Genomic DNA, 22,640 nt, shown 5'->3' with positions numbered 1-22,640 from the left:
GAAAATATGGTTGATTTCATACTATTTATTAACTCTTTTATAATTCATATAATAAGCTTATAAGCATTGCTCTAATATGGACAATAATCTCTTTGCAGTAACAGTAAATACATTCCAGGTAACAATAAACATACACAATATAAAAAATAACAAAAATCTCATAAGTTATACTTACACATTAATTGCGCTTTTGACTTAATATTTTTATTGATAAATACAAACAATCATTATTATGCACAAAGAACCGATTTGCAGAAAAATATAGAACACTTTCTTGCTGATGTTAGTTATTGCATGTTATCATGCTTCATTTATGTAAAATCCAATATAATTATGTTTTGAAAGTGCACTTTTTCATACAAAATGTAATTGAATTACCGTAACATGTTGGCCACACCCTTTTTTAAAAAAGTCGAGTTGTGATTCTGAACCAAATCTGCCGGCCTATTCAAATATTCTTATAGCTTTTGCTTTACTCCAATTACATGTTGTATTCATTTGAAATACTGTTTGTTAGCTAAAATAAAATACATAAACAAGCGACATGCCAAGATCATTTTTACATACTTTAACAAGAATAAATGCGTAAAATGTAACGAGAACACAACTAGTTTCCACTTTTGCACAGTACATAATTAATTAGGTAACAAGATTCACTTTTTGTATATGTAACATAGTCAGATCATGATAACAGTGCGTAAATGCAAATGTTAGTAACTTCTATAAAATACAAAAAATAACATTCATAAGCACAATTCTTAAGAAAACAATCATTGCCTAATCTTTAGGCGTTGCTTCTGGCATAAGATCATACCATAAAGTTTTTGCTTCGCGAAAATCGTACTGGTTGAGATGCACTATCACCTGTAAAAATATAATCAATTAAATAAATGGTGTATTATTATAAATATAATCAAATTCTTCACACATTTTTATGCTATACTACTACTAGTGGCATGGCGTGGTTTAGACGGGCCTAAATCAAAATTTGTTACCCCACCTTTCATCTAAAAAAATTGGCCATAAACTATAGGTGGACTTTATCTACTAAAAAAGGTCATCGCAAAATTATAGAACTTTTAAAATTTTACTCTGTGTAATGGTTAATCCGGCCAAGGGGCGGGCTCCTGTAGTCCGGGGAGCCTGTATTATTGATAGAGGCCAAGTCTCACTTTTGGTCGTTGCGCCAGCTTAGTTAAGTATTTTAGTTAGTTCGGTAGCTACGCCCCTGGCTATTATCAGAGTAAATACAAATGAGTAGGTCATCTTCATAGAAACGCACCGAGCGCGGTTTTATGTGAGCGCGCCAATACGTATGCGGCGCGCACGCACACACTGACAAAATTCGGCGCAACTCCCCGCTAATCCACGCTAAATTTTGTCGCATACGTATTGGCGCGCTCACATACAAACCGCGCTCGGTGCGTTTCTATGAAGATGACCTACTCATTTGTATTCACTCTGCTATTATGAATGATTGTTTACCTGTCCAATGATGGGGCTGCCGCCGAGGAAGCCCTTGTGCGTGGCCACCGTGACCTCCACCTGGCGCGAGTGCAGCTCGGCCAGCGGGATCACCCACTCGAACTGCTCGTCGTACTCCGGCATGCAGCTGTCTTTCACCACCTGTCAAGGATTCGTAAACCATGGCATTCTAGCTGTTATGTCAGGTACGGTTAATGGTTCAAATGAAATGTTTTTGTTCCCCATCGTTGAAGATCATGCTTGTAAGAAGCAAACAGTTTTTTACTGGCATACAAAATAAATATGGAAACAAATTATGACCATAGAAGGTTTTTATCTTGATACCTATATGTATAGAAATAGAGAACCAGTTACTTTTATAAACAAAGATAGAAGATTTATCAAATAAAGAGAAAAAAATAAATCTATTTCGTGTTCTGAAAATTTTTAGGTGAGTATAGACTTTAAGCTTTCACTTGCAAGTTTGTAACAGAACATCGATCCCCTCTATGAAATGTCATGTGTATCACCCTGTCACGTCATACATTTCACCTGTATTGTAACAGAACGTTACATACATAGAAATGCCCTAGACTGTACTCACCATTATCTGCAATAAGCAAATTTTTTACACTTACAATAGTTTTTCGCTTGGAGTCCTTAGATCGTCCTGGCAGTAAGTACAATTTGACGTAGGGATCAGGCACATTGGTGGGGTCTTTCAGGGGAATATTTCTGTGGCAAAAAAAAAATCAAGATTAATAAAATCGGTAGACCTAGTAAAATACATTAACATATTACATATTGATATCAACGTATACTCACGCTATTTTATGCACGACAACAAACAAAGTCTGGTTCTGCATGCTGTATCGCAGCGACAGCAAAATACGCCCCAGACCCGCTTCGCCGGCAGACCTAGAATAGTGGATAATAAATATAAATGTTGTTCTAAACTCGCCCCTATTACAACTATAGTTGTTGCAATGAGGGTTTTCGCGTATGAAAAATCCGCCAGATGGCAATACGTAGACGCGAGTTTCCAAATGCTGCATGATTGGTTATTTTTGACATGACATTGACAGATATGTCAAATCACGCAGCAGTCAGACCCCACATCCACGTCCCGCCATCTAGCGGATCTTTCATACGCGAAAACCCTCATCACGAAGGCGAGTGAGCTTAATTAATGAAAAACTTTACATGTGTGGTAGCTCTACTGTTCGTTTTTCAAAAGTTTTGACAGACATTACACATCGTTATGTGCATGTACACGCACTACACGTACACACACAAGTAAAGCTCACTCGCCTTTGTGAGTTGCAAGAGCTAATCATAAGATGTAATGTTTAGCTTGGTGTTCCAATTCAACGTCTGTACTTTAGAAGAGGACTTACGTAGTTATAGATGATGTCCTGTGTACTAATTTAGGTGAGTCTCTCCCCGATGAAGGCGCTTGCTCTTCTTGAGACACTTTGAAATATAAATGATCACTGTTACGGGATTATGCAACAAAACACTTTTATAAAGGTAAACAGATATTTCTTTAGACTTCTGAAATAATTAATAGTATTGCTACAGTTGTTACACTAGTTACTTATTAGCAAAATTACTAATATTGTGTTGTTGTGTTACTTACCAACTGACTTTAAAATTTGCTCGACCGGGATCGACTTCTGAGAAGACGAATCAGTGGTATTATCGTCCATGTTTTTCAACTCGACATCTGTTTGTTCTGGCACTGCAATAAAAACGGATCGTTATTTTTCAAATTCATCTCTATTACCCTAGCCCTACCCCAAAATTTCACCAAAGCGGAGCAGAGAGGGGACAAGACGTGGGAAGATGTGTGAGATGTGCGTAGTCAGCTGTCAGTCTATTGCTGACTATGAAACGCAAAATATTTTTTTATACTAGGTTGAAAATTAAAAGCACTGCTATAAAAAAATAGTCCGCCCGACACTTCAAGTCTCTTCTCCGCTCGATCCCTTTCCACCGAAGTGGAGCGGAAGTGGAAAAACACATCACTGCTCTGCTCCGCCTTGGTGTAAATTAGGCCTAAAACTTACTTTTGCCAGTGTCTATTGTTACCTGCAACGCAGCGTGGGACGTCCACCCACAAGGTGGACCGACGATCTCATAAAGGTAGCGGGAAGGCGCTGGATGCACGCCGCCACCAACCGGCCATTGTGGAAATCATTGGGGGAGGCCTGTGTTCAGCAGTGGACGTCCTATGGCTGAAATGATGATGATGATATTAACTCCTCCTATAGTATTCCGATTAAATTCGTTGCGGGTTCCAAGACAGTTATCTATCCCCCGGGAATACTCAACTTTCACTGGTTGGGTTTGAAAATTATAAATAACTTGCAACAATATTTCTGTTAGATGTAGGGTAGGTATACTCAACATTGATGAAACAAACGCTGGCTGTAACAGCGTATTACACTTGAAAATTTCGACAGGTTCATCCAGTGTCTAAGTAGCTCAGTTGGAAGAGCAGTCGCCCGGCAAGCGGAAGGTCGTGGGTTCAATTCCCGCCTTAGGCAGTTCGATTTTTTCAAGTTATTTATAATTTTCAAATTAGTTTGAGATGCGACTCTTAACGCTAAAAATTAAATAACTATATACTGGAGTTGCTGTAGTGGGAAAGTGTGGTGGCATTATTTTGCATGTCAGTGTTTATTACCTGGGTTAGCTGGTGGCGTCGGGAGGGGCGTAGCGCCGTCCATGGTGTCTGAAGGAGTGGCTGGAGGTGAGGGCATGGTGGCGGGCTCGGGCCCGAGGTCCGCCGCCTCAGCCTCATCCATGTCTTCCTCTTTTATCGCTTCTTTCAATATCTACGATGGAAGATAGAAAACTTTGACAAAGAACAAGATATACTACTTCTTACAAAGAGATATCCATTGGGAACTATTGAGCTAGTTGTGCCCGAGCCGGCTTTTACCCGTGGTCCCCCCAACATGTCCCCCTGGTGGGTCCACGGGTAATTTTTTTTACCCGTTGTCCCACCGTTCTGAACAGTGTTTGCCAGTGGGTCCACGGGTAATTTATTTTAACCATGGTCCCACCGCACTAAGTGGCAAACATTGCATGTCACCTAGGTATCTATAATATTATAAACAAATCTATAATTAATTATAGAAAATAATTATAGGTAGGTACGGCACCATAGATTTATAAGACTTAATTACTACTAACTTAATTACCTTTCATTATTTTCTATAATTAATTATAGATTTTTTATAATATTATAGATACCTAGGTGTAATGCAATGTTTGCCACTTAGTGCGGTGGGACCATGGTTAAAATAAATTACCCGTAGACCCACTCAAACACTGTTCAGAACGGTGGGACAACGGGTAAAAAAAATTACCCGTGGACCCACCAGGGGGACATGTTGGGGGGACCACGGGTAAAAGCCGGCCCGAGCAAACTGAAATATTGAATACGTCCCGCCAACATAGCTAGACGAATACGCTTCTGTTAATCGTGCAAGTAGCGTATTTGTGAAATCTGGCTCGGTAAAGTCAATATAATGCGATTATAATATTTTAATTTGGTTCTCAACATCTTTTTCCTAATATACCAGTTTTTTTTTACTTTGGATTTCTGGAAAATCGGCGAATAAATAATAAGAGTCAATGAGGGCTATCGTTTTTATACTTAACAGTTGGCACCCCTGGCGATTGACAGGACCTTACTCTACAGTGGCGCCATCTTGATGAGTGCAAATGCGATAGTCCTCCTACCACTTTCGCGCTCACCAGTTGGTGCCACTGTCTTCGCTACTAGCAAGTGACAGGACCTTACTCTACAGTGGCGCTAACTGAGCGCTAAAACGATAGCCCTCATTGACGTAAGACTTAATAATCGTACAATACTATAGATCGTTTCATCCACGATGACGCGCCCCACCATTCTTCAACATACCTTCAACTGCATAGACAGGATGATTTTGGATTCAGGTCCCGACTTCTGCAAGTTCAGCGGTTGAGGCAACAAGGTTAGATTCTTTTCCTTCAACAAAGCTGATAGAGGGAACGTCAGCTGACCGAGTGAGCTTCCTGTCTTTTGATCTACGGCCTGAAAAAAGAAAATTGGTTGATAAGTGGTTAACTGCCCTTAAAAGGTTCTATGATTTGGAGCATTAGATACCTAAGCACTGCTGACTTTCAAAGGCTTTGCAAAATGTTCCATAGTAATGTTAAATTGCGGTATCACCAGGTGAGGCATTGAGGTTCAATATTGGAAGCTGGATCAACTAATAACTTATTTACTAACCAACAACCAACAAAATAACCCTCCTTCTGGCGCAATCGGGTAAAAACTAATGAAAATATAAACAGCAGTGTTATGACTAACATCCTGTTTTGTCTCTTTTCATCGTCATTTGTTAGAAAGTGACAAAATTATACGACAACTCGTTCCTTAACAAAGTGGTGCTTGTACCTTGATGTCCACGATGTCGATCTCCGGGTTCTGCACGAGGAAGGAGTATCCTATCTCGTAGACGGGGCTGTCGGTGCGCATCTGTACCGCGGTATTCTCTGTCTTCTTGCCAACGGTTACCGTCAGGTACGGGTCTGGACGCGAGTGCACGCGAGCGTTCTAGAAACATCAAATATAGATTAATTACAGATGCGCGATTGCTAGTATTGTTAGGTAGGAGATAATTGATCTATTAAGAGAAATAAATTGCAACAAGCTTGAGGATACCATCAATAATCATGGGAAGATAATAGGATTAGTATCAGTTACTGGGTCATATCTTTGCCAGAATAAAAATAATTTACATTACATTATTATGTTTGTTAATGCTTAAAGTTGAAATACTTACGGGCAGATGCCTGCAGCAGTCGATATACACCGAGACAACAGCAGAACTAAGATCTCCCGTTTTGATCAATTGTGTCTCCGTTATAGCCTGAAAACAGAACAATAATTTTAATTCTTCGTAATACTAAACGCTTACAATTTCACTTAGTTTATAGTAGAACATGAGCACGTTATACTTACGTGGCTCAAGTCAAGCAGGTCGGTGGAAAGGCGATGCCACGATAGACGCAAGTGGATTTTGCCGTGCTTTGCTTGTTGCAGAGTCTGCCACTGATGGAAAATAATGAGCATTAGCATTATTTTAATAAACATACAATCACTCATCTAAAATTGCATCCAAGTCCAACTCAAGTCATACTAATTAGGGCGTAGTTTGTTTTAAATTTTAAAATACGAGTATCATACGCACTTGAAATCAAAAGTTTGTGCGACTTTAATATGTGAAGAAAAACAGATAAATAAAACTTACTGTGTCTAAGCGACCTGCACGCACAACTTGAGATATATCCAAGGAGCATCTGAAATCAATATGTAAAAGTTAGAGACAAGTAGGTAAAAGGTAATATAACCACAAGGAATTAATCACATGTTATTATTTTTAGTTAGGTATTTCTAAGAAAAATATGTAAAAATTAAATTAGGTTCAGAAATCAAGTGTTAAAGCAAAACGTGTGACAAATCAAAAAAGGAAAAGAAAAAGTGTTAGGTCAGTGTTTACATCAACACACTTGTCGATAGCGTTGTTTTGTACACATTTTTTAGTATTTTAGTTAGAAAGCAATGTAGATAAATGTGTTTGTTATCGTGTTATGTGGTGCAGGTATTTTACAAGATTTACAGAAAGCTAAGCTCTATGATTGTTAAATGTAGTTGATCCAGTAAGCCAATGCACATTTGTATTTTCGAAGAATTAAATATATTTACAATAAGATTATATTACATTGATTGCACATTTCTTTCAGGATCAGTGTGTAGTATGACAATATGAGTGTATTGTTCGAAGACGGTGTTCTGCCCATTTTCAGTGACAGTCAATTTCAAGCACTGTGCAGTGATGATTTCTACAATCCGATGCATGTTTCGCTTAATATTACTTTAAATTGGCGTCGCTAGCAAATATCAATAAAATATCTTTCTACTTTTCTGGATATTGAGGCATGAATATGCAGTATTTGGCGTTTGGTTAGTTGGACAAGGAGTTATTTACATAGAAGGGACCGGCGACGGATATGAATTGACGAGACGGGCACAATGTTCTACACAAATATGCAAGCCTAGCGACGCCGTGACGTATAAAAATGTGGTAGCCGCTTGGTGGCTCCAACCGACCTGCCAAGATTTTCGTCTCTCCCCGCGCGGTCCCAGTCGAAAAGCTTCACCACTGCGGTCGACGCACTGCACTGCACTATTGACTGTCACAACCCACCACATTATAAACACATATAAAGCTCAGCATTTAACAGCGTTTAATTTAAACCTAAGGGAAATTAAAGGTGAATTCACACAAGCTGCGTTGTTTGGCTGTTAGAATATAAATACATAATTGTGTCAAATTGTTAGTTTTTTAATTTAAAAATCTGCGTCAATGACCCCAAATATCCTACCTCGTGGCTCGTTCATGTGTGTATTGTAAACATAAATAAAAAATACACAAACAATTAGCAGTATAAAAAAGAAAAATCCCACAAATATTAGATTATAATTTACTCATAATGTTTTTTATTGTCACATCATTCATTAAAAACATAAATTTTATTGAATTTGATTGTGTTTAGCTTGATTACTAAGCGCAACCATCCCAAATATAAAATTCAATGTCCGCTATTGGAATGGATGCGCAAGCAATGTGACAATAAAAAACATCAGAAATACGACAATAAAAACAAAACACGGCAATGATATGCGGCCAGTATGACGTGGCACGTAGCGAGGACACGGACCTGCCGAGAAAGTCATCGTTCTGAATGCCCATCCCCGGGTCCCAGTCCCACAGCTCGCACTGCAGCACTTGGCTCTTCCTTGAGCTTATTATCGCCTTGGGACAAACATCATCGAGACATTAGAACAGCTAAATAAACAGTTTTTGGATTTGGAATTTTGAATCTTGAATATGAACTGCTCGTTTACCACGTGGATGGTATGATGTACGACAACAATGTAAGTATGTATGCGATACGGGCGCACATACTCGCATGCGAGACCAAGCGAGCATGCTACGATGTTGTCATTTTAAAATCTTTACTTTTTTACATAAGTACCATTCTTAATCCGAATTATTGTACAGTTTGGATTAATCTATTTGTTCTATGATTGTTAACATGGTTATTTAATTAAGTATAATTACTTACCTTCACCAATATAACATGAATCTACGTCTACATCTACCATTCCCATGTGCAAATCTACTACAAATTCTAAAAGCCTTGTTGAAGTAAAAATGAGAGGCATCGTGGTTATCAACAAGAATATTAAACTTTATACGCGTATGTAATTATGCGTCTCATTTTAAACTCTACTTGCGAAATTATGTCAGGATATCGGATCTTATGAATAAAAAAGCGTATTCCGTGATAACATCGCATATTGCTTTATCTGGAATAGGTTTCAGGACAGTACCTATGGAAAAAAGCAAGCCACAAAAAATATGGGCTTCATTTTATCAAAGTACACTACTCTACTACTAATACATTTATTTAACCATTGATTTTATCGTTTCTACAAGTAGTCGAAGTCCTTTCAATACTGTCCCGAAAACCCCAAGCAGTGCAACTAGCATGCGAAAAGCTTGTCTACCCGCCACCAGCACCGCGTATGACGTCACCCCACCCCTCCCTCCCCCGCGGCGCGACTCACCTGCCCAGTTTGTCGTCGTTGGTGCCTTCATCCTTGTCCAACACTTCAATGTCCAACGCTTGGCCCATCGATTGCATTACGCGCGCCTTTACGCCGAACGCGCATTGTCCGACGCAAACATACATTAGGGAAAACAAAATCATAATGACAACTACTATGCAGTATGCACTTACTTATTAAAGGTTGTTTCGTCTAACATTTGCAGAAATTGGCCAAATAAAGCACAGTTAATCGAAAAGCCGAAAGGAAAAAAAATGTTAATTACAAACATAAAATCTTTTGATTTTGTTACGTTTTCGTTACAAATTTTGAACAGGTATTTTTCCAATTCCTTCAAATTTTGAGAAAATAAAGTAGATTTAGGTATTATTAATATTTCATCTACACAAATATTTCAAATCATTTAATTTAAGGAAAACATCAAATACGAAGTAACCATTTACAAATAATTTGAAACTTAAAGCTTTGTATTTTGTAAAGAGCTAAGAAAGAAAAATGGTGACCGACCCAATAAGACCATAGATTAGCACAATTTGAAGTGAGAATAATCATGACTCATGATGTGTGTATTAAGTCGTTCAAGATAGTGAAAAAACATATAAAAATAAAACTACGTCTCATAACTTTGCCCATGCTCATTCCTGATGTGTCGAGTAGATTGAACTAGCAAACGAAAGAATTTATTATGTAATCTGTTATTGCTTTAGGCACCCAAAAGTAATATTATTAGACGTTTCAAGCAAAATATCACTGTTACTGGTATTGGATTAGAAAACATTTCAGTTTAACAACACCTCAAAAAGTTTTTATATCTTTAGCTTGCTGGTTTAATCAAAATTTTGTATGTATCGTTTTGTATAGTTCCTCGTCTTAGTGAGATTTTCGATACAACGCATGGTTCATGAGTATGAAATCAAATCCAAAAACCTGGTACCTAGTTGACTTAAAATCAGAAATGAGCCGAAAAACGAGCATTCTGCCTAATATTTGTAACTTTACTCACCACCATCCAAAACCCAATTAATAAAAAGTAATTGCCCAAAAAAATATAAAAAGTGCTCACTAAGCTGCAGTATTCATGTTAATACTACAAAGAGATAAAAAGTTATTAATAAACCCATAGGTATTGCGGTTGCCAACGGGAAGATGCGGTTCGTAGTGACACATAACAATCGTAGCCAAATTATTTTATACAGAATGGCGATTCGAAGGTACATATTTAAACAATGTTTTATTAGCAATCCTTTCAAGACACCTGTATTTCATTTAGTTACTGACCTCATTCAGCAGGAGCAAGCTAAACAATTACATCTTACGTAACTGCAATAAGGGTTATTTTTCACCAAAGTCATATTGCCAATGTGCTGACAACTGTACATTTAACCCTTCCCTTTCCCTATCATATAACGAACCGTCTCTTCCCGCGTTAATCGCGGAATAAGTGAGAAGAAAAAAGAATAAAAACAGAAGAACAGCTTGGAACAAGTCTCACCTCGCACCAGTAGTTCCAGCGCGGGTTGACGTCGTTATCGATGTGCTTTGTCTTCCATTGCTGCGCGCCCACCGTGATGATGGCGTACGGATCCGACTTACCCTTACCTGGACATTGATGATCACCAATTAACCAGTGTAGAAGTTTGAATACATAAATGCTTTAGGGCCTCCACCAAAACCCGCGCGCAGTTCTGTATTTAAAATTAGTATGAGCAGCGCACGCGGTTCTGTATCGAAAATAAGTACGAGCGTCCAAGTTTTAGCGTACGAGCGTCCAAGTTTTAGCGGGGGTTCTTAGCTGGCTGGTTATTTACCACCACATTTTGAAGTATATTGAGTTTAGGTAAAGTTGAAAATGATTTGTGTATACAAGTTATAGGGTTAAAAAATATAGTTACCTAACATGGACACATCTTTCTTCATAAGATTCTGAGCTTGCACGAGGTGGATACGAAGAACTCCCTGCAAGAAGAAAATGTTTTCATATTTCGAAGGACCATTTTACATCGAGCGTCTCGAGAATGTCTATACTTTTGGTAATAATTGAATCTTATTTCAAGTGAATAAGGTTCATCATTTACATTCTATGGTAAATTACCTCTGGTTCGGGCATGCGCAGGTCGACGGTGGGTATCTCGTCGCTGAGCTTTATAGGCAGTTTGTTGGGCAGCACCATCATTCTCGCCACTTGTTCTACGATGCAACGACGCAGTATGTCACTGGAAGAAGAGATCACATTATCAATATAGTAGACTATAGTCTGGTCTGTGAGCACATAGAATTTTGTCCAATGACCCCTAGCTACCCATCCTTATCGCTCGCGCGTAATTATGTTGCTGTCGCGCTCGCACACTCACTGCGGGCGCCCGTCGCACGATAAGGATGGGTAGCTTGGGGTCGTTGGACAAAATTCTACGTGCTCACCGGGCTTTAGTCGATGTGTTGGATTTATGGACGCATAAGAGAAACTTCTTACTAATATTGTCTATGGGCACTCTCGTCCTTGTCGCGTTGACAAAATGTTCTCATATATTTTACTCTAAAATATAAAGTCTTCATATTAAGCTTTGTTTAATTTCATCAGGTTATGGGCCCAGATCAGGTTATGGGCCGTCCCAAGCCTGCCGTTATGTTTATTTTTGCATTTAGAAAAGTATTTTGTTTACTTACCGGGCTCGCGAGTGATTTCTAGTTTTTCAGCTAATGTCATTGAAAATACGTACATAAAAATGGCTGGAAGTAATTTAATGTCAATTGAAAAGCTAACGGGTCGCGAAAATTGGGCTGCTTGGAGTTTTGCAGTAAGAGCATACTTACAACTTGAAGATTTGTATGACTGCATTTTAAAAGAACCGGTGGCCACTGACCCTAGCTCCGTGAAAAAAGACACCAAAGCCAAGTCAAAACTAATACTATTAGTTGACCCGATTTTGTATGTACATATTCAAGAAGCCCAAAATGCAAAACAGGTGTGGGATAATTTAGCAAAGGCTTTTGAAGACAGTGGCCTAAGACGTAAAGTTGGCCTATTACGAGAACTGATTAATACAAATTTGAAAACAGTTCTTCTGTAGAGGACTATGTAAACAAAGTTATGTCAGCGGCGCACAAACTAAGGAATATTAAATTCAATGTGGATGATGAGTGGTTGGGCACGTTGATGCTGGCAGGATTGCCAGAAATGTATAAGCCAATGATTATGGGCTTAGAGAGTTCCGGTATAAAGATTAGTGCTGATTTAGTAAAAAATAAATTACTACAGGAAGTAAAGACATCAGACACTACCGCACTTTATACAAACACAAAAAATCTGCCCAAAAGTGATCCATCAAAAATTAAGAAAGGCCCGAGGTGCTTTAATTGTAACAATTTNTTAAGAAAGGCCCAAGGTGCTTTAATTGTAACAAGTTCGGACATCTCAGTAAAAATTGTTGGCATAAAAAGGCAAAGAATGTCGCAGCTTTTTCAGCTTCCACAACAAATGACTCCGATTCGTGGTATGTTGACTCAGGGGCATCCATGCATATGACACGGCACCGGGACTGGCTCACTGATATCACTCCTTCATCTGTACCGTGCATAAGAATTGCTGATGATAAAGTTTTAAAAGTTGAATGCTGCGGAAATGTATGCATCAAAGTAAATGCAAAAGATGGCAGCACCGATGCAATACAGGTGAGGAACGTTCTATACGTACCAGAATTAAAAACAAATTTGTTATCAGTCAGTAAAATAATCAAAAGTGGATGTAGAATAATATTTAATGAACATATGGCTGTCAAATTTACAATCCATGCAATAAGTTAGTTGCAAAGGCTGAGAAAATTAATGAGAAATATCGATTAATTACTTGTAAAAATCAAGAAATGCAAGTTATGATGGCCAAAAGTTGTGTGACATGTGTTGAAGGCAAGCAAACAAGAAAACCATTTCCCACTGAAGGCTCCCGTGCAACGAACTTGCTAGAGCTAGTCCATAGTGACGTATGTGGACCGATGAAGCAAGATTACCGCCAAAGAAGTCGTGGTTCAATACAGATGCACTGGAGATATGGTCGCCGACATCTTGACAAAAGGACTCCATCGCCCCAAGCATGAAATCTTTGCTGCGTCAATGGGTTTAATTTTAAAACATCTGCGTCCAGGAGAGGATGTTGGATTTATGGACGCATAAGAGAAACTTCTTACTAATATTGTCTATGGGCACTCTCGTCCTTGTCGCGTTGACAAAATGTTCTCATATATTTTACTCTAAAATATAAAGTCTTCATATTAAGCTTTGTTTAATTTCATCACGATGTATTGATTGAGAATGTTATGAGAGGAGAACACCTTTGCAAATAGATTTTTTGATGTTATTTCGGTTGACCAATTTAACACAGATAGTTAGCGAATGTGTGTATTTCGATTTCACTTTCAACCAAAGTTAACCACATTGTTTTAAACTTTATTACCTTGTGTTAAAGTCCAAAAACAATGATTTTTTTTTATATTCCACTCCAATTATGGGTTAAAAGTGATGCAACTCCTGTACTCTGTCATTCAATCAAGATATCAAATCAAATTAAAAAACTGACAAGTTAATGACCCCCTTGCGTCGCATAGTTGGGTGAAAATAATCAACACATCATGCATTATTCTTTCAGTTTGTCTAGGCGGGGTGTATATTTTAAACAAATAAATAAGATTCAAATAATGAAGTAATGAATGAAATGATAGATTTTAAGGCGACGATACTTTTACCACCCAAGACAGTATCGTACTGCCGAGTTTGACCAACAATCGACCACTAGACTGTTATACTGAACCCACTCCTAACTCCTAACACAAGCAGTATTATATTTATTGTATGTGTAATTGTGTACCTGAACCCAGGCATGTCGAGCACATCGGCGGCTCCGACCAGGTTGAAGTCGATGGACGGGTTGTTGAGGAAGAACACCTGAAGTCCGCCCACGAGAGGGATCTTGGTGATAAGCGGCTTCATCACCACGCGGACCATGCCGTGGATCTGTGCAAAAATGAACCTTATGTTATCCTAGTTAAGTGTGTTGAGTGACCCGAGTGCAAATTGATAGTACTTCAACTGTTTGTCGAATTTAGACGAAAAATTAGACCCTTAATCCATGTTAGCATGCATGGAGTTATTTATCAATGATCAAATATAAAAGATTTTATCTTTGTACATAAAAACTACTTCTACATATTCCGTTTTTTGCAAGTCAGCTACTTTTTAACACTAAAATTACTTTTTAACATTAAATTAATTGTGAAAGAAAGGAATCTTAGAAAATCGTATTGGGGTCAGATCAGAATAATAATTTGATAATTATTATGCATTTACACATCGATGTTAATTTAATTAATAGTTTTATCTATTTCACCTACGCGCGACCAAGTGCCGAAACGTTGAACAAGCTTATTTACTTTACATTTAATTAGAAAAATAATTATATTAGCTCAATATATTATTATCAAACCTGAAGATCTTTGATTCCTGCACGAATTCCTTGTAGCACAAAGGAAATGTCGCAATCGCCGGCATAGCTGCAATATTTAAGAAACAATTAATATTAATTTTGAGACATAATAATCTAATCAAAATCCTTTTCAACACAATAGGTAATAAACTTACAACAAATCGACGTCCATTATTATCTCATCCCTCGAGAGGTTCTTATCGTAGACTTTGACGCCGCCGACACGAGGCGCCTGCAACCAGAACGATAGGTGGTTAATGCACTTTACAATTACTAATATGCTGATAGATGCAGTTCACAGCACATTATTATAATCAGTTTTTTTTTTTGGTAAAATGGCACCGTTTTCACATTTGTTAACTGTTTGATACAAGTAAGTGCTAGTATGGTGGGTTTCACAGGAACATATACCTATTTTTTATTAATAAATATTATCTTAGTTATAACTGTAGACATAAAGGAACAAAATCGTTTCCGAATCCATAAAAGTTGCATACATTTATTGTTTTTTATGTAACTTCGAAACAGGGGTGAAGTGTTGAAGAAATTAAAACTTTTTTAGCAAAAAAAAGTTCCAACTTTTGTCTCTCAACTGTGTGTGTGTTCTGCATCTACAGACAATCTCAAGAGTTTTGCTTTTAATACAAGATATTGATACTTACGATTGTACCGAGTATCATGCGTTCGAATTTGAATCCATTGAGTTTAAAATTAGCCAAGCTTTCAGCCACAGCCGGCTCTATGGAGTCTTTGATTAGACTTCGGGCGTAGTGGTTCACGTTCGGCCACACTTGGAGTAGAATCTGAAATACAGTTAGCGTTTTTAGAATCTTCTTTAATTTTCATGTATAAATTTTTCTATTAATTCATCATATACACCTAGTAGAGAACATTTACAAAACTTTTATAAAAAGCGCTATACATTGTCGACGAGTATAAACTCGTCTACAATTAGTTTCGGAAGTTGTTGAATGGCAAAGCCACTCTATTGGCCTTAATCCCGAAGATCAATCTGCATAATTACATTTCGATTTTAACGCCAGACTGAGCCGATTAACACACGCTTACGTAAGCGTGCGCTAAGTAGTAGAAGTACACGTGTATGGCGCCCTTTGTTGAGAATTAGGCCAATCGTACCTAGTTAATGTTCGTTAACTTTAAGCATGCTAATTTACTTACTACTGAAATCAGGAAAAATTTATTATCAGGAAATTAACTGGCAAATTATTGGGACTAAATTAAATAATGACTCACTCTGTTCAGCCATTCCGCGCGTTCGACATCCGGAAAGAAGACCTAAGGGAAAAGGGGAAAAAGAACATTACATTTTCATAATCGATCCAACCGAAATTATAATGCATAATATGAATATTCTCTATTATTATAGTAAAAAATTCTTAACACATTAAATAGTATCGAAAAATGTTTATAAAGTTCAACTTGTTAAAGACAAATTCATTCCAGAAAAGTGGTACAAGAAAATTTGTGGCTCTTCAAAGATCGAAATCACAACATCATGATTAAGCTATGACTGTTCAGGTAGGTACATTATGAGTCAGATATTTGCATTGAATAAGCAAAGGCGTTGCACCGGAATTTGCACAGGTGCTTAGGTCATAATTTATCATAAAGTACATACCAACATAAAATGGCAAGGAAGCATAATGTACTAAACCTAGATGATAAAAAATATTCGTCATTTCCGCCATATAACGTCTACTGCTGGACAAAGGCCACAGCGACTAGTCCTTTATAATAGCTCAGCAGGCCACTCACCCAGGAAGGAAGTTCGTCTAGTCGTGCTAGGATGACGTCTCTCTCTGAAGATAAAGCAGCAGCCTTGGCAATGTTTCGCCTGGACTCGCTCTCTTTGCGCCATTGATCCCTCATCACCGACAGTATGACTGGTCCAATGAGCCAAGCCACACTCCATTGCATGTAACCTACTAAGTACACGGCGCCAACTACTGCAACCTAAAAATTTGTTTCATAGAAAATATTACAGAATGTTCAATGTTAAGAAATTCTTATTAGATTAGGTCATAGGCATGCCAATAATGTAAGTTCATGCATGGTATTTTGTTAAAATTAGTCTCGTAATGCTCATTAAAATATCTAATGTGAGTTGAACGTAACCCACTGGGAATATTTCCAGCAAGAATGATGTCATCACTATCAACAAAGGCTACACTTGCCATACAAATGATTAGAGTAGGTAGTTGGTAGCAACACCTACATCTACCTACTTATCTGTGGTTGTTGGTCAGCATGGTTATTACTGCTGATAAGAAACATGAACATTATAGTTTCTGTAATAATAGTTTTGATAGTGTTGCAATCTTGGATTAACAAGGTCAACAAAACTAAGGAATTTCTCAAGATTTTTATTAGATAGGTTTATTTTTTATACTAATGGCAAATAATAACTCTGTTTATTTAGTTAATTAATTATTGACATAATTTGAATTTGAGGGATATATTATTCATAAACAAACATACGGAACTAATTACGAAACTGTAGTAGTAGTAGTATAGCTAGTTTCAAGGTCCCAAACAAATAAATAATATAAAACAACAACAAGCTTGAATGAGTTGAATGTTTAAAGACACAAATGTTTAAATGTTGAAGGTCAGAAGCCCATCTTGTGAGTCAGAGAGCATTGATAGCAACATTAGCTACAAGGTCGCCACTCAGGATATACAGTCATTGCCCCAAACAAGTTAGACTACATACGAAAAAGTTTTGTAACAATCTTTTAAACTTGAAACTGCTCTAAATAAATTTTCATGTAACTACAATTGAGAATTTAAAAAATAAGACAATCACATACTGTTATTTTCAGATGTGGATTATTTCTTTTTCTTACCTTTTTGAAGAATTTGTATATCATGGACAGGACAGTGAGTCCTTCATCACTGCTTGGTGGCAATGCCACCTTACTTGGTGCAACCATTTTATTATTACTAGCCTGTAATAATAGTTATTATATTATATTATTTAAAAAATAAAAGTTATGCCTAGTACCTAAAATAACAACAATACAATGTGAACTTAAAGGCAAACATCCAAAAACTGTCATTCCGTTGTGTAGCAAGTGCTTTTATTGGGATATTTGTGTACATTTCTTATCCAGTTTTTAGTCTACAACCTGTACAATCTACGGAAGAGTGCAAACATATTGAGTCACATTTATTTATAGCGCTCCAAAAATAAGGATTTTTGAATTAATGTTTTCAAAGAAACAAAAAATGTGGGGTAACATACCATGCTAAACACCGGGTAGTGAGGGTGTTGGAATAAAAACTAAACACTTAGCATTAACATCACAAATACGACTAACCGAGAGTACCGCTCGTGGGTTAATGAAATTCAGTCAGACAAGAGTGAAGAGCATGGCGCAGTGAAGTATAAAAATTATGTACACCACAGTGCATGAATATTTAGATAACAGTAAGAATTGTATCAGCAACTTCCGTAGAATAAATTAGTTGCAATTATATAGCGTTATTAACAAAAAATAATAAAATTGCTTGAAAGCATGCATGTAGACGAAAACATGAGTTTTTAAATGTCAATGTCAAAATTGACAGTTGACAGTATGATTGACAGCTGTGGGCTGTGGTGGACATGTCGCAGTCGGATTGTATAATCCGCCGTTTTACATTACCACTAGGCATTTTACATTACAGCTCTGTTTTGTAATACGGCGGTTCAACGTTTAGGCGGATTGTCATTGCGATACGTTCTTCAATACGGCGGCCCACGTTTAGCCGCATCGTACTACTATTTAGATTGTAGGGTGACCATACTTACAAAATAAAACAATGTTTAATGAAAATAAATTTTAATAAGAAAGATTTCTTCTCACGATATTCCTTAGTGATTAAGTAAGAATGATTATCTTCGTTACTGCAAGTAATACTAAATNTATTCTATTCAGTTTGCTGCTACTAATTTGACTGTCGATGGTAGGTATACCGTGATTTCGTCACTACCACATGTGCTACCACATCCCTAGCTCTAATCGTGTTTTTTCATAACTAGATAAATCCGTATCTATTAAATCAAAATTAGATAAATCCTCATTGCGTTTTTTCAAAGTTGGATAAATTGCATTCCATTATATCAAATGAAGGTAAATCCAAACTAAATATTAAATTTTTGGGAGAATGCGTGATTTAAATACTGAAATGAATAAACAGGATCATTTATTTCAATAGTAGTGCCATAATAAAAAAAAAACTGCCTTTTAATTCATGAAAATAAGACTATAAACACTTTTTATTAAATATCTCCGAACAGGGTAGAGTGGATTTATCCGAGTTTGAAGTTAAGCGACACTTATATCAAGAACACATCATATAAATATGGAATGATATTGCACTGTGCCAGAAGGAAAACCAAGCACGAGATGTTAAGGGTATTTTTTTCATAAATACCGACTTTATACTAATTCTCAATCATTCTATAGCAGGCAGCAGAATTTAACATGAAGTACTTGGAATGCATAATGGCAGGATAGGGAAAAAATACTTAAAAGGTTGGTAGTGGCCATAACAATACAATAGATTCTCAATAAAACCATAATATAATTAAACTATACAGGGTGTAAAAAAACCTATCACGAAGACTGAAACTACGCATTCTGTACACCCAACCAAGTAATATTACAAAATATTATTGGTGGGAAATATTTTTTATTTTTATGATTAAAAAAAATACAATATTCCGCAGCCCGCAATGTATAGCGCGCCACGCAACGCAATGACCGTGCCTATGTGTGTGTGAGTGTATTGGAGCGTACGCGCTTTCCCGCCACTACCTACCGCGACCGTATTTTGTACACAAAATTACCAGATTATTCACTTCCTACATTTAAAAAACACATTCCTTTAGCATTTGTTAGAGAACTTAGTACTAAGTACTTACCGACTAATCCCCTTCGACGTCGTCTGGAATCGGTGGCTCCAACCGGACAGTGCCTCGAACTGACGGCCTTCCACGTGCAAGCAAACGCGTGCCCGGTAAATCGTGTTTTGATGCGCGCTCCAGTATTCCTTCACGTACAGACCGGTATTTAAGTTCCTCAAATCCGACACAATACACGCCTAGACGAGGCCACAACGAGGCGGACGGAGGCACAATCGGCTGATTGTCCAACAGACGTTGTACAGCCAGAACAAAAATACGTGCATCAGTACGGTGTGGTGGGCTGCGCTGTAGGATGTTCAGCCCGATACCTACAGCCCGCAGGGCTTCAGATGCGTTTCCACGTGCCCTCCCATAACAGTAAACCATGTTTACGTACTCACGAGCACTGTACGTATGGTTAGGCATCTTTCTAACACTCATTCACTATTACCACACTCACTATCACACGTTCACACACTAACTAACCGCACGAGAAAACTATCAAAAGTCGCAAGCGCATTCGACGACCGAAGAAACCGAACTGGCCATTTGGATTTAGTCATTTTTAAACATAATGAGTAATCACAAGGTACAAACATCTTAAAATAAAAGATATCTCAAAATCTTCACCGGCCACTGTCATAATATCATACTTTTTGCACCAATAATATTGAGTAGGATTCCGCCGAACACCAGAATCCATAGCCACTTTAGCGGTTTTGATGTGGGCTATAACCTCCAAAACTCGGTCCCTTGTCCACGGTTTTCTGACTGTTCCACATTGTGAAGAATAGAAATTCTTCAATTGCAAGTTAAAATTGTTCTTAAACTCACTGTCGACACACATATTTTAACGTTTTCTTTATTAGATTCAGAAATAACACCGTAATTTAGCAACACATTTTCTGCATCCGACGCCATTGTTGTTGTTATGTCAGGCAGCGCCACGGTATTGAAAATGGGAACTAAAAACTGTCAAAGCGGCGGGTAATGACACGCTGTTTTACATTACGGCTAGCCGTATTGAAGAACGTTTGGCGCCGAATACATTCCGGCGGATTTTCATTCAGCCGTATTCAATCCGCCTAAACGTTGAACCGCCGTATTACAAAACAGAGCTGTAATGTAAAATGCCTAGTGGTAATGTAAAACGGCGGATTATACAATCCGACTGCGACAGACACACAGATATGGATAGATGCAGCATGTGTCAAAAATTGTATGAAGCCGAGCGTGCCACTTTTTAAACGTCATTAGTGTCATTTTAGCGAATTTTAGTGATTGCCGCAACGTAAAAGTAATCGTATCATCGTACTGCAAAATTAATTAATTCCGATAAAACTGATATTTTGTTAAATTTATAGCTAGTCTGACTGTGGATTAAAATAATTTTGTAGCGGTAGACGTTATTCTACAATTCTACATTATTAATTTGCAAATAATATTTTTGTTGTGCCTAATGTTTATGAAAGTAATGATCGTTATTCCACTATGTTAAATAGTACCTACTAGCAATTCATACTTAATTCCATACTTTTAAATATCCTAGTAAGTAAATGACATAGTTTCATAAAATAAAGGCTATTTTACTCAAGCTTTTTATTTTTAATAAATGCAAAAATGCGTAGTTTTGCCAATACGTTTTCTTTCATAAAGCTAAGTCAGGTACCTAGTTTTGAAGATATTTCTAAACGACAAAATCTCGGCCGTCGTATACATAGACAGTAATAGTGTATACTGCGATCACTGACCTAACTTCTTGATTTGTATATTTCGACGTTATTCAGTGCACTCTGTCTTCCGCGATCACTGATCTAACTTGTTTTATAATTCTTCTACTGCTACTTTATTCTAATTAATTACATAATATTTGTTACTCGTTGCTGTTAATTACAATGCTCAATCCGTAAATAATTTCTTCTCTCTACCGTGTTCGTACTACTGTCCTCGTAAAATCATCGTATCCGATTGTTGTAATCGGATTACATGAACATCACTCGACCATGTATGTCCATTTGGACATATCGGAATGGCACGCTTTGACTAGCAACTTGCTGTAATCCATATCTGTGGGTGGACAGCACAGATGAGTGGACAGCTGCCAACTGCCAAGACAGAGCCTTGATTACGGTATAACCACAGAGCCCCGATTACGGTAACTTTTAACGTCTACAATCCAGACGCGTTTCTGATTCTGCAATACGATTGGTCAAAACAGCTGACGTACGCTGTTGAACGACCAATCGTATCGCAGAATCGAGAAGCGTGTCTGGATTGTTGACGTTAAAAATTACCGTAATCGGGGCTCAGATAGGTATAACTTTTAACGTTTCCAATCCAGACGCGTTTCTGATTCTGCAATACGATTGGTCAAAACAGCTGACGTACGCTGTTGAACGACCAATCGTATCGCAGAATCGAGAAGCGTGTCTGGATTGGAAACGTTAAAAGTTACCGTATAATCGGGGCTCTGGACTTTTTTTTTTATAGTGATGTCCTCACAGATACAGATATGGATGTTCTAATCTCGGCAAAAGCGAAATTTTCTCATTGCAATATTGCTGACAAGTGATTTTTGCATTATTTCTAAAAAAAACTAGCTGACCCGGCGAACTTCGTACCGCCTTGCAGACAATGATTATTGTCATTGAGATGGTACTATGTAGCGGACTACCCGCAGTTTATTACTCTAAAAAACATTACCCTTCTTTTTTGAGCAGGTCGAGTAAAAAGTAGCCATTTATTTTATTCCAGGTTGTCGGTTACCTGCCTGGGGTGCGATGGTGAGGTCGACGTGACGTCCATGTGGTTACACCTCAGGAAAAGTCCGCGTGTTTTAATCACGAGGGCGGCTGACTTCATCTGCGTGGTAGGTTTCATCTTCAATTCCGCGGGCCTGGCCGGTGGCCTAGATGATTTAGCTGCGGCATGGAGTAGACCGTTCCGTACCCCACCCAGTTTGAAAAACAGCAGTTGAAAGTACCTATATAGGGTCCTTCTAAATCAGCTACGTTCCGTTTAATGGGAGCATGTATACGTCACACTGAATACGTTCCCAAAGTTTGAGCCAAAAATTCAGGCTAGTTTCCGAGATAATT

General features: G+C 37.8%; 1 protein-coding gene across 4 annotated transcripts; it reads right to left on the bottom strand.

Moving 5' to 3' along the window:
* Nucleotides 1–10: 10 nt before the first annotated feature.
* Esyt2 (extended synaptotagmin-like protein 2) lies at nucleotides 11–18,178 on the bottom strand. Of its 4 annotated transcripts, none has more exons than XM_028319259.1 (24): nucleotides 17,896–18,178; nucleotides 17,498–17,599; nucleotides 16,407–16,604; nucleotides 15,885–15,926; nucleotides 15,293–15,433; nucleotides 14,786–14,862; nucleotides 14,631–14,697; nucleotides 14,016–14,161; nucleotides 11,250–11,370; nucleotides 11,050–11,113; nucleotides 10,650–10,756; nucleotides 8,245–8,339; nucleotides 6,774–6,822; nucleotides 6,485–6,574; nucleotides 6,306–6,392; nucleotides 5,918–6,076; nucleotides 5,399–5,551; nucleotides 4,154–4,304; nucleotides 3,104–3,205; nucleotides 2,862–2,937; nucleotides 2,290–2,382; nucleotides 2,103–2,199; nucleotides 1,486–1,626; nucleotides 11–864 (listed from the first exon to the last, which is right to left on the bottom strand). In XM_028319259.1, exons 1-24 carry the CDS (start codon nucleotides 17,896–17,898, stop codon nucleotides 778–780), a joined length of 2,448 nt encoding a protein of 815 aa, XP_028175060.1. In that variant the 5' UTR covers nucleotides 17,899–18,178; the 3' UTR covers nucleotides 11–777. The 4 variants fall into 4 exon arrangements, with proteins under 4 accessions (XP_028175060.1, XP_028175062.1, XP_028175063.1 ...); XM_028319261.1 differs by lacking the exon at nucleotides 8,245–8,339 and adding an exon at nucleotides 7,634–7,716; XM_028319262.1 differs by having other exon boundaries at nucleotides 17,972–18,178.
* Between the last annotated feature and the right edge of the window lie 4,462 nt (nucleotides 18,179–22,640).

This window comes from Ostrinia furnacalis, unplaced genomic scaffold, assembly GCF_004193835.3.
Source record: "Ostrinia furnacalis isolate ACB-3 unplaced genomic scaffold, ASM419383v2 OfSCF7161, whole genome shotgun sequence".
Taxonomy (NCBI): Eukaryota; Metazoa; Arthropoda; class Insecta; order Lepidoptera; family Crambidae; genus Ostrinia; species Ostrinia furnacalis.
The sequence above is the reverse complement of the archived record's forward strand: the minus strand, read 5'-3'. Positions and strand labels throughout refer to the sequence as shown.